The 12983-nt window shown below is 38.6% G+C and overlaps 1 protein-coding gene across 1 annotated transcript; it reads left to right on the forward strand.

The window, feature by feature from the left end:
- Positions 1-8013: 8013 nt before the first annotated feature.
- LOC126604356 (BON1-associated protein 1-like) lies at positions 8014-8965 on the forward strand. Its single transcript, XM_050271609.1, has one exon. The coding sequence runs from the start codon at positions 8079-8081 to the stop codon at positions 8616-8618; it is 540 nt and encodes a 179-aa protein (XP_050127566.1). The 5' UTR covers positions 8014-8078; the 3' UTR covers positions 8619-8965.
- The last annotated feature ends 4018 nt before the right edge of the window (positions 8966-12983 follow it).

The following is a 12983-nucleotide window of genomic DNA, read 5'->3' on the forward strand; positions in this document are numbered from 1 at the left end:
GCTGTGGAACGTAAAAAAGATCTCCAATTCAACACACAACTGAGATTTTTTATTTTTTCTTTTCGCTGACACATCTTTCGTTGGCATCAACAGCACTGTGAAAGCAACCGGTGATATCTTAAGTCGGCATAGATAGCTCTATCACTGTTGAATCAGCCGATCTCGCAGCATCTTCCGTTGGCATCAACAGCACTGCGGCGAGGACGGTTGATTACCTATCCAAGTCTCGGTTTAGAAGGATTTCTGAATCCTTATTGGTCGAGGTCATCTCATTAGCCTTCTCGGCGAAGTGAGGTGTTACAAGTTATTACATTCGGCACATTGAAAACCGAATTTGATATTGAACTTCGTAAGAATAGTAACCTTGTCTTCAGGTTCGAGAGCCTGAGAGACCGAGACGTGTTCCTTTCTCGGTCGCAATCGCAAGACGCAGAAGTCAACCGCGCACCCAATGCAACATCAACAACTTTACTCCTCGGCCGAGCTCGGCCGACGAGTTGGCATGCCCCGCATTCACCGAAGGACGTAGTTAGCTTATAGATTACTCGGCCTGCGCGCCACGTAGGCTTGGTAGTTTCTAGGGTCAACATTTTGGCACGCCCGGTGGGACCCAGTGCTAATACTACGAAGTTCATATGATATATCAAGATTCCAATATGGCTCAACGTAGCCGATTGTACGAGCTCCTAGAGGAATTGAAAAAACACAATGAGGAATGTAAAAGATCTTTGGAAGTGGAAAAAGTTCTTCGTGGCCATAGAGAGATGCAAAAGTCATTTGCTTACATGTTGAGAATAAAAGCTCCTGTTACCCTGCAAGAGCAATAGGTAAATGAAGATAGGGCTCGATTTAATGCCTGGCTAGATGATAACCGTTTTCCTTACGTTTCTGATTACATATCAATTCTATGTCCAAAGGCCGGGGGGCAATTTTTCGCTCCGGCCACAATCAAAATTCAACCTCAGAACGTTGTTGAGACGACCGAAGAAGAACCTAGGCCACTTGTTTTGTCGGTCGAGACTGAAAGTGTGGTAGGCCTAGAAGAAAACGTTCAAGTTTCTAAGCCAAAAATTGACTTAGAAAATGATCTGTTAGAGGAGTGTTCCGAAGACGAACGGGGCCAAGACATGGTTTTAGACGCCGAAACTACGTCAATTGATATGATTATCGGCGATAAAGCCGATATGGGGAAATCCTATTCGGCTAAATTATTTGAGTTAAAAGCCGAAATTAATGAAGGAACTATGCCTGGGGGGCATAATAATTATTCAACACATTCGGCGGCCGATAAAAAATATTTCACCAAGGAAAAAATATTTGGAGGTAATTTTTTATTCGGCTTAGAGCGAAATCAATTTGAAAATTTTGATATAAAAAAATCACGACTTGGAATAAAACATCGTTGGCCTCCTCCTGATTATGGTTCGGCCACTTTCCTCTTCGTCTGCTAAATATATATATATATATATATATATATATAATAAATTATTTTCTTAAACATACGGCTATGCAAGCCGATGTAAAGAAAATAGGGGGCAGACATTTTATAGGCTTGCTCTCGATAAGGTTCTCATCGTTGAAATTTAAGAGGTAAAAGCCTGATGGTTGGTGCAGTACTAAGGCCTAATGCTTGGTGCAATGTGCAATTTATTTGGAATTTTAAGCCAATATCATGATAGCATGATGTCGTGTATATATAAATATATAGCTTGCCTCAAGATGCCACTACCGAGAAGAAAGGTAGTAGGCTTCAGCCTATGGGCATGCTGTGGTGTGAAGAATCATGATTTGTTTCCAAGGTGTCAGAATCCATTGGAAAGGTGAAAGTTTTTGTTTTAGGCTGAGCTTGACCAACATGTCAAGGTGCATATATATATATATATATATATATATATATATATATATATATATATATATATAGTAATTTAATAATGTATATATAATTGGCAGTATCACATCAGGTTGTCACTACAGTAAGGCCGAGCTGGATCCACGTGATTATTTCAGGCTGCAATTATTACTTATAAGAAGGGCAGCCAATATCGTACTCAACCGCCAGGATAAGGGGATCTGGTGAGCTCGGCCAGAAACATTATGGGGTGTTTTGATGGCCGAGGATTGATGGTAGGCCTAATAACTGAGAATCAAGATTTCTTTTTCTCGGCCTTACTTTTATTTTGACCGAATGAAGTAGACGGTCGAAGTATTTTCAAAAGTTTCTAATGGAGTCTTTGCTGAGCTTTGTATAAGAAACGGTAGCAGCCGAGGAAGTCCAAAACATTGGCAGATATGCTCGGCGGTTTTAAAATTTTGATGTTGGCTGAAAATCATGTAGGCTTCAGCCTATAGAAATGTTGTGGCGTGAGGCTTCCAAGTTATGTCAGACATATTGATTGATAGGCGACTGTTAGGCCATAAATATATATGCTAACTTTCGCCGAGCTCGGCAAACCAGGGTTGGGGCTCGGCAGTAAAAAGGGTGTCGTTATTATTTACGGAACCATTCAGCTCCTCGGCCGATGCTTAAGAAGATAAAGGGGCCGAGGAGCTTCCCATGCGGCACACTGGAAAGAATGCGTGATTGACAACCCGGTAGTTCAAATCACACTTGGTTTGTTCAAATAAAGGTTTTTCCACTGAGCCGAGGAACATCCCGTGTGGCATCGAATCATTCGTTGATATTCAAGACAAGCCTCTCGTGATATGGTGCTCGACAGTCCTGTGTTCTATCTACCATATATATCACACATGCCAAGCTCGGCGAGTTGATGCTCGGCACGGGCTCATTTTATATACATATGTGTGCTCATAAATTTTTCTCGGCGGTTTAAATATTCATATTTTGTTCTCTTGCCGAGAAAAATATAATCAGAGTGTTTTTGTTCACTGGGAAATATGAAAGTTGGTACAGCAATGTCAGCTGAATTCGTGGTGGGGGCGCATGGCATGTATTCAGGCCTCAAACTTCAGTTATATAGAGCATCTGTTGTGAAGGCAAGCGTCGTCCACATCGCCGAAAGACTCCTCGGTGATCGAGTCGCCGATGGTGGTTTAATCATTTCATTTCGCGAGGTTAGTCTGATAGGTTTTATAATAAAGTCATGATCGAAGAGAATAAGGGAAATATGCAACATTTGATATATATATATATATATATATATGTATGTATGTATGTATGTATGTATGTATCATGTTCATAACCTACAACTTCACATCAAAAAGACAAAAGGGAGATGGCATGCAAAAAGACAACGGCAGGTTCATGCCCACCCATTTTAAGTGGCAGGTTTCCACGTGAGTTAACCCTCGCATTCGGTGAGGTAGCGATTCGGTGGAGTGCGTCCAGGAGTTTTGGTTCAAATACAAGTCCATCTACGAATTCTTAACAGCATCATTGGGCGAGCTCGGCCAGAAGCATTGTGGGGTGACAGGCCGAGCTACCACGAATTAGGGTCTTCTTGCCGAATCAGTATGTATTCAGTGGAGTTATTTGGCAGCTGCAAGGGTTCAAATGCAAGCGTAAATTTCCTTGACCATTCGGCTTACGAGCAGAAGCTTAAGGAAATTGGGGGGCAATGTTTGGACCCAAAATTACAGAAGCGGCCAAGATCTTTGAATGGGCGAATTCTAAATTGTTGGATTTACTAAGATAATTTTTTAATTATTATTTAAAGGATAATATTATGATTTTTAATCATATATTTATCTCTTAGATGATAATTTAAAATTATTTATACAGTTATCTCGAAGCACATCGGGTAGGCATGCAAAATAGGATACTGGAGAATATGTTTCTTTTGTGATATTGATGTGGCCACGTGAGTCATGCATCAATAGGGCTCCTGATACAAAGTGGTATTTGATGGAAGATGGTATCTCAAGTTATTAGATGATATTGCAATTAAATTATAATTTAATTTGCATGTATGGTTGCACTTGGACATCCGTCATGAAAAAAAAAGGCTTTAGTTGCATTGGGATTCTTAATGAGATAAAGCAAGGATTTGATGGTGGAGAGAGAAACCTAGGTAAGCTAGGTCTTTGGTCATGATGGGATAAGCCTAGATAGTTTTTATATTTTATTTGAAAGGTCAGCCAGCTTATGCCACGGATCAGATTTCATTCTGCGAGGTAAAGTTGCAGTCAGACTCTGCAACATTATCTGACTGTGCAAGCCAAATACTTCAGTCCTATAATTACAAGGCACTGTGGAACGTAAAAAATATCTCCAATTCAACACACAACTGCCCTGCGCAAACTCTCTCAACAACTGAGATTTTTTATTTTTTCTTTTCGCTGACACATCTTCCGTTGGCATCAACAGCACTGTGAAAGCAACCGATGATATCTTAAGTCGGCATAGATAGCTCTATCACCGTAGAATCAGCCGATCTCGCAGCATCTTCCGTTGGCATCAACAGCACTGCGGCGAGGACGGTTGATTACCTATCCAAGTCTCGGTCGAGAAGGATTTCTGAATCCTTATTGGTCGAGGTCATCTCATCAGCCTTCTTGGCGAAGTGAGGTGTTACAAGTTATTACATTCGGCACATTGAAAGCCGAATTTGATATTGAACTTCGTAAGAATAGTAACCTTGTCTTCAGGTTCGAGAGCCCAAGAGGCCGAGACGTGTTCCTTTCTCGGCCGCAATCGCAAGACGCAGAAGTCATCCACGCACCCAACGCAACATCAACAAATTTACTCCTCGGCCGAGCTCGGCCGACGAGTTGGCACGCTCCGCATTCACCGAAGAACGTAGTTAGCTTATAGATTACTCGGCCTGCGCACCACGTAGGCTTGTTAGTTTCTAGGGTCAACAGTTAGAAAACACTTCGAAACGCGGGGAAACTTGCATGCGTGCTAGTAAACTACACAGAAAAACTTAAGAACACAAAGATAGTGATAGAAACATCACCTAGGGTTTGAGAGTTGGAAAAGAGAGAGAGAGAGAGAGAGAGAGAGAGAGAGAGAGAGAGAGAGAGAGAGAGAGAGAGAGAGAGAGAAAAAAAACCGGCTAAGTGGGGAGGGGGGAGGGGGAGGAATTCGCATCAGAAACAAGTGCAGGCTTTTACACTGCACGAATACTGATTTCTTGTCCCAAAAAAAGAACCCATGCAGTGGTGCACGTTGCACAAGGAGAAAATTCCCAAGTTTTGAATTTGTATCAGGTATTTTTACACAATTTCGAACATATTATAACTCCAAATTGAATGCTGTTTGCGGCCACGTTTTCGTAAAAATAAGTATTGTTCAGAATTAGTAAAAGAAGAGTGGGAAAGTGAAAGGAAAATTGAGGTCCACGTGAAAAGCTTACGTGGCATCTTAGTGGCATTTTAGAATTGCATTGCTACTAGAAATAAAATACATTAAATTTCGGGACGGAATGTCATAGGACAACCTAAATAGAAGGTAGAGTTTAAGAGTTGAATTGCTAATTGATTTGTTTAGATATAGTATTCGGTAATTCTAAATATGGTAAAATTTTGAAGTAATAAAATTGTAAGCATATTGTACATAATTAATGTTCAGGGGTTAGGAATTTTAGTGACCAGAATGGTCAATTACAAGCATGTTGTACATAATAAGTTTTTACGAAATATTTAAACATAACTTTATGAAAAAAAATATGAAGTCCACAAGGGTCAGTTGACCACTGTTAGCCTATATTGGATCCGCCCGTAGGTTAAACCATCTTCAACCCAAAAGTTATGAACCCAAATTTATACCCCCTAATACACCAGTTCATCTATACCCACGTCATACAAAAAAAAATTCATCCAACCATGCAATCTCAAAATTTAATACGACAGGCTTGTTCATTGTTACAACTTGAGGTTAACTTCATTTTTTTGTGTACTACTTGTTTTATTTTTCAGAAATTTTAACTTAAAAAGTTTAAATTCGAAGAAATTATACTGACCACATAAAAATTATTTCATTAATGACAACTATAAGTACAAGCAACTATCTTGAAAATAAAACGAGTACAAGGAAAACTTAAACTCAGTCAAATTGGCTAAAGCAATTTACTCAAACAATTTCATATCCTGTTGGCATAAGGAGGATGTATAGTTCATACAAGATCCATGTGTTGATGTGGGGCATGATCTAATTAGGGGTGTTTCAATCGTCAAGATGATTACGCAATGAAGCTGACGACATATGGAATACGTAAGTTGGAGGCAAAGCTCATTGGAAAGTAAGTTTATGTAATGACTTAGTCAAAGAGTTGTCCACCAAACTTCTACTCGTCACCATCCTCAACAAACGCAGTCACATTCTGCCGGAGAAATTTCAAAGTACCATGTAAATGTGCGTGTGCTGACATGATATATGATTGTGCGATACACCTATATGTTAAAGGCACACCATTTTCCTTAAAATTTAAAACTCGGTCTTCGTCAACAAAACAAAGTATTATGGAGGCGCATTGGACTAGGATGGCCAATACTGGTGATAAGAAACTCTGTTTTAAAAAGTGGTAACCATTTCTAAGACATGACACATGCCATGAACCGTACAAGAATAACAACTAACATGAACAGATTCATCGTTGTGTATGGTTTTGATTTAATAGTATATTATTATGTGTTGAGAAACTTATATACATATTATTGTTTTAATGAAACTGTCTGTCACAGTTACTGTAAATTCGTTATGTGTAAGTCATACTCCTAATGCAAAGAAATGAGTCACGAACATTCAGTTTACAACTACGAGAGGTAATTGAATAAGCCAATCGAGATTTGGAATTTTATGATGAAAATGCTTTGGTTTGTACGTGATTCTCTTCTCGTCATCTTAGCTTTATGTTTGGGTTTCTAACAAACGTAATTTTGAGATTGGTCACTTGATGAGTTTATACTCATATTCAACGTCACGTCTTTTCTAAAATTGATGTCTTTTGCAATTGTGATTAAGCATTATCTTTTTGCGTGTTAATAGAATGTGATAGGATCATGATGTAAAGATGGAGTAGCGTTAGAAGCGTGAACAAGATGATAATTTTACTTTAACTGCTAGATTAGATTTGCCCAACATTATTTTACTCATAGAAACTTCTATCACATCCCCCGCCAATTTCCAGTCAATGTTTACATAAAGAATAAGCAATTTACTTTTCAATTTATATAATACTATAGCCTCTTGTTTGTTTTATTCTTTATTTTTTGTTGAATATTTTATTTTATTTTGAATAATAATCTACAATTTATTATAATTTAAAATAATTAAGAAAGTGACACTTTTGAGATTATGAAAGCTTCACCCAACAAAGCAAAAAGAGTTTGGATTTTCTTAACAAATCATGAAGATTCAATTACAAGCATGACTCAAAATAACTCTCTACCCACGCAACATGCCATAATTGGATTTCCTCCACAAAATGTTGCAAGTTTCCAACTCTTATCACCGCGCAATAAGTTAAGTTAGGAGAGGTGTGAACGTGCCTATCAACGTAAATAAAAATATTATCGCTTAGTTTATCCACATGAGAACTAGTAAATAAAGAACGGGGCATACATGTACAGTGTGAGCATGTTTATATGCATCAACCGTGCTTAAGAATTTCTCAATGCTATTTTCGAGAAATAAAAAACAGAGATACAACCCTATTTCCAAAAAACATTAGCCCTACAATAAGGGGAAAATTTTCATTGTGACTGGAATACGAATGGTACACCATGTGTTTTTATATAAGTAATAGAAAATTTTATTTGATCACACTAAAATCTCTCCGCAATAAGTTGAAAGAATGAATTACTTGGAAAAGTTTCTTTGTGAATGTAAGAGGCATGAGCTTGTTAGTTGCATGGAAATTTCTCTCCTCAAAAATCTCAAAAAATAAGAAAAATGCGCAAAGTCAACTAAGAAACCAAATTACACTTCTCCCTATCTCCGCGCGTATTTATTTCATGGTCTAATTTTCAATTCCACAGAAGAAACCACGTGGCTGTTGCTCTCTCCTTTCTCACACACTTCCCTCAACACTCCGTTCCTATATATAACCCCACCCACACCTATTTCTTCTCGACGGCTCTTACAATTCCCCTAACCTAACACAACCAATTCATCCACCATGGCAGCCAATTCCCGGACGCTCGAGATCACGGTCATCTCCGCCGAGAATCTGAAATTAGATCGAAAACCCATCAAGAAAAACTCCTCTGTGACCGTCCGGACCGACACCAACTGTCAGTTTCGCACCACGGATATGGACACCGATGGCGGCTCCTACCCTCGATGGAACGAGAAGCTCGTGCTCGATTTGCCAGAGCACTCGAGGTACCTCACGGTGGAGGTCCAATGCAAGTCGTCGAACGGGGTCAGGACGGTCGGGACGGCGACGATTCCGGCGTCGGATTTTGTAGGTGGGTACGTGCCGGAGGGTTACCTGCATTTTTTGAGTTACAGGCTGAGGGATCACAGGGGGGAGAGGAATGGGATTATTAATATTTCTGTGAGAATGAAGGTTCCGGAGATGTACGCTTGCTCAAGTTCAACGACGTCGTCTCACTCGAGAATGGGGTTTCCGGTGGCTGAGAACAATAATTTTGGTGGCGGCGTTGCGACAGGAGTTCCGGTTTGGTATGGTGCTTACCAGAAAAAACATTATTGAAGATCCACCTGCAGAAGGAACAAGAGCAAAATACAAGAAAATTATAGCTTCTTTTTCTTTTGGGTTCTGCTCACGAATTTTTGTACGTAAATATCGGGTGCATTTTTGCTCATCATCAATGAGTTTAAATTTTTAGATTTTATGTATATTTACACGGACCTTTAAATTTAAAATCATCCAAAGGAAGTGAGCATCATCATCACTTGAGAGTGATGAGAACAAATACTCCCGTAAATGTTAGAGGATTTAGACTCTTGGTTAAGGAGAATGCCAAATCAATGACTAATGTGTTCTTGAACAAAATTTTATGCCCACTTTTTTATGGTAATCTTTATGTTACAATTGAATTCATTGTTACAAATTACAATACTTGATTGTTTTTGTTTTGATTAAAGAGTCCCTTGATTAAAAGAGTACGTAGAATTCCCACTATAATCTTAATCTTGCAGTCTAATACCTAAACACGCCGGAATTAGATTGATCTCATACCCGTTCTCTCTCTCCTATATTTTTCTAACTTCTCTTTAGTCTAAGTAAACATTCGTTCGTGGTAGTATGAAATTTTATTTGGAACACGTTGGAAAATTAAGTTGTGTTTTATATTCTATTTGAATCCAACTTTTTTAACTGAAACATACTTTTTAAGTTTTAGACTTTAAAAACTTGTTTGGTTGAACTATTTTAAAAAACTGATTTCGAGACTAACTTAAAAAAAAGACCTATTCACTAAAAACACCAATTTAAGTTTTATGATTTAAAACAATTATAAATTTCATACCAAACTAAAAAACCTATTCACTAAAAACACCAGTTTAAGTTTTATGATTTAAAACAATTATAAATTTCATACCAAACAAAGTTTTTGAGTCTTAAAAAAAATCAAGAGATGTTCTTAAAAAAATGTTTTGAGAAATTATGAAATTTTTTTAATAGGATACCAGGCCAAAAGAATATTTGCTAAACTGCTTAGCCGAACAAACCAAAGCAAACTAGTCATTAATGAATTGATTTGTTTTGGTGGCATTTCTCTTCAAAATTGTTGAAAGATGTTTTAAGTTCGAAAATTATCTCTTCCAAATAATGAAATATTAAAAAATAAAATAACTAAAAGGGTGATACTAGAGAGACGTTATTTTAGATCATATTTTATAAGAAAGAGGATTCTCTCTCCTCCTAATCTCTCTCTCCTTTTCTTATTTGAACGGTCATGGTTAAGCCACGTCAACATTTTATATTATTTTTTTATATAGAAATAATAAAACAAAAAGTAATGTGCGAGAAGAGAAGAGAGAAGTGAATGAAAATAGAAAGGTAGAAAATTACTTCATTTTATATACATGATTTGACAGATGATCGTTAGATTTCTTCTTTAAATTATTAAAAAAAAAGTCTTAAAAATTAAGAGTCACATCATGCAATTTAAAACATGTAACAAAAAAATGGTATTCCTAGCATTATTCTAAATAAACAATTATTGCGATCAAGTTAAGTGGGACCTTATCTCAGCCAGCGGCCAGCTGCCAGCGGTAACAGCTTGGACCACGTCCTCTTCTCCCCTTCCTACTAGATGTCCTCCAGATTCTTCCTTTCTGCATGCATTTCTAATGCTACACCGTTCAAGCGGATGCCGTGCAGGCTGCTCCTCAATGGCTGCCTATGAACATCACCTGTTTCCAGACGAGAAAAATAAAAAGCCTTCATAACATACAGTATTTCACATCAAATAATTCACCGATTCTCCAAAACTGAAGCCACAAGCTTGTCCATGCTCGCTCGCTGGTTTTTTAAAAAGAATCCAAAGCCAGGACAACTACAACAACCATAAAATATCAAAGATGCAGCAACGCAACCGGAAAAAATAATTATGCATTGGTCTTGTGTGGGTTCGATCTACACTGATTCCTCACCCACCTAACAACTATATAATCCATTAACGTTGTCGCTTTACTAAAAAAAAACAATAATAAAATAACAAAAATATCAGTTCCACAACACAATCAACCTTTCTTGGCTACGTAAATCTGTATAGGGCAGACCCGCGACCTATATAGGGGCTTCGACGTCCCATACTTTGTGTTTCATACATCCATCAAATTGATTTTTAGTGAAAGAAAGAAGGCTTATTTATTGATTTAATTCTCTGAACTGACATATTAGTTAACGTACCGTCTTATATAGGGAGATATGTACACGAAACTAATAAAACTTGAAAATCAAATAGAACTTTTACGGAATCTTTTCTTGTATTACTTGTTCTGAAATATATACATGTACAATCTAAGTTCCACAAGGAAACAAAAGCTTTAATACAAACCTACTTAAAAAAGGACTCCTATTATTTACATTCCTTTTTTCCTAATATTGACTCATGATCAACACTCCCCCTCAAGTTGGTGCATAGATATCACACATGCCCAACTTGACAAGTGAGTCATCAAACTCTCGACTACATACTGCATGAGTTAGAACATCTGCAAGTTGCTCATCTGAACTCACAAACGGGATCGATACAATCTTCCTTTCAAGTTTCTCTTTAATGAAATGTCGATCAACTTCCACATGTTTTGTTCTATCATGCTGTACCGGATTATCAGCTATATCTCTCGCTGACTTATTATCACAGTATAGTCTCATGGTCTCCTTTGGCTTGAACCCAAGCCCCTCAAGAAGTTTTCGAAGCCAGAGAAGCTCACAAATGCCGTGAGCCATCCCTCGAAACTCGGCCTCAGCTGAGGATCTTGACACTACCTTCTGTTTTTTACTTCTCCATGTGACTAAATTGCCTCCTACAAAAGTAAAATATCCCGAAGTAGACCGTCTGTCACCTACACTTCCTGCCCAATCATCATCCGTGAACCCCTCAATCCTCAAATGTCCATGCTTCCGATAGAGAACTCCTTTTCCAGGTGCAGACTTTAAATAAGCTAAGATACGCATAACAGCAGCCATATGATCTTCACTCGGTGAATGCATAAATTGACTTACTACACTTACTGCATAGGCAATATCTGGTCGTGTATGAGCCAAATAAATTAGTCTCCCTACAAGTCTCTGATATCTCCCCTTATCAACCGATTTCTGATTCGGATCCAAACATAGATGATGTTTTTCAACAATAGGAGTATCAACTGGCTTACATCCCAGCATACCAGTTTCTTTTAACAAATCCAAAACATACTTACGTTGTGACAAGAAAATACCTTTCGAAGATCGAGCAACTTCGACTCCAAGAAAATACTTCAAATCCCCTAGGTTCTTCATTTCAAACTCAGCCGCAAGATTTCTCTGCAGCCTTGAAATCTCATCACAATCATCCCCAGTAATAATCATGTCATCTACATAGATGATTAAGGCCGTCACTTTTTCCTGTCTCCGTTTGACAAACAATGTATGATCAGAATGACTTTGGTAATACCCAATCTTTTTCATAACTTGAGTAAACCTATCAAACCATGCACGAGGCGATTGCTTAAGCCCATAAAGAGACTTACGCAACCGACATACTCCGGTACTTCTACCAGCACTGTACCCAGGAGGAAAATCCATATATACTTCTTCCTCCAAGTTCCCATGAAGAAAGGCATTTTTCACATCAAACTGTTTTAATGGCCAGTTCATATTAGCAGCTAAAGATATCAGAACTCGTACCGTATTCATCTTGGCAACCGGAGAGAACGTTTCTTGATAATCTACACCATATGTTTGGGTGTATCCTTTAGCTACCAACCTTGCTTTGTACCTGTCGATTGATCCATCGGCTTTGTATTTGACAGTGAACACCCAGCGACAGCCAACTGTTTTTTTTCCCTCTGGTAAAGACGTCACCTCCCAGGTATTATTCTTCTGTAGCGCCAACATTTCTTCATCCATTGCGTTTGCCCATTTTTGATCCTTTAGAGCCTCCTCCACACGGGTTGGTACTCGAGTAGCCTCCATATTGTCCACCAAAGTCTTGCGCTCTGGTGCAAGACCATTGCATGAGACATAGTTGGCTATTGGATACTTCACCTTGCCTTCCGGAGAAAACCTGTTAGGTGGCACACCCCGATTTTGTCTCGGTGGCAGCTTATATGTATTTACATCATTACTTGTATTAGTTACATAATCATCCACAATACTTACCTCAGGTATATCCAGAGAAGATTCATTGGGCAGCACTGTGGAGCTAGAGAGAGAGGGGGGTACATTAGTAGACTCGTCAACAACCTGTCCTGACTGCATGCTACTCTCGGCAACAGTCTGCAGGCTGCTCTCGACAACAGTCTGCAGGCTGCTCTCGACAACTGTTGGAGATTTATCACTCTCGGGATCACTCTCATCTGGAACCGGTCCTGACTGCATGCTGCTCTCGGCAACAATTGCAGA

This window comes from Malus sylvestris, chromosome 1, assembly GCF_916048215.2.
Source record: "Malus sylvestris chromosome 1, drMalSylv7.2, whole genome shotgun sequence".
Classification (NCBI taxonomy): domain Eukaryota; kingdom Viridiplantae; phylum Streptophyta; class Magnoliopsida; order Rosales; family Rosaceae; genus Malus; species Malus sylvestris.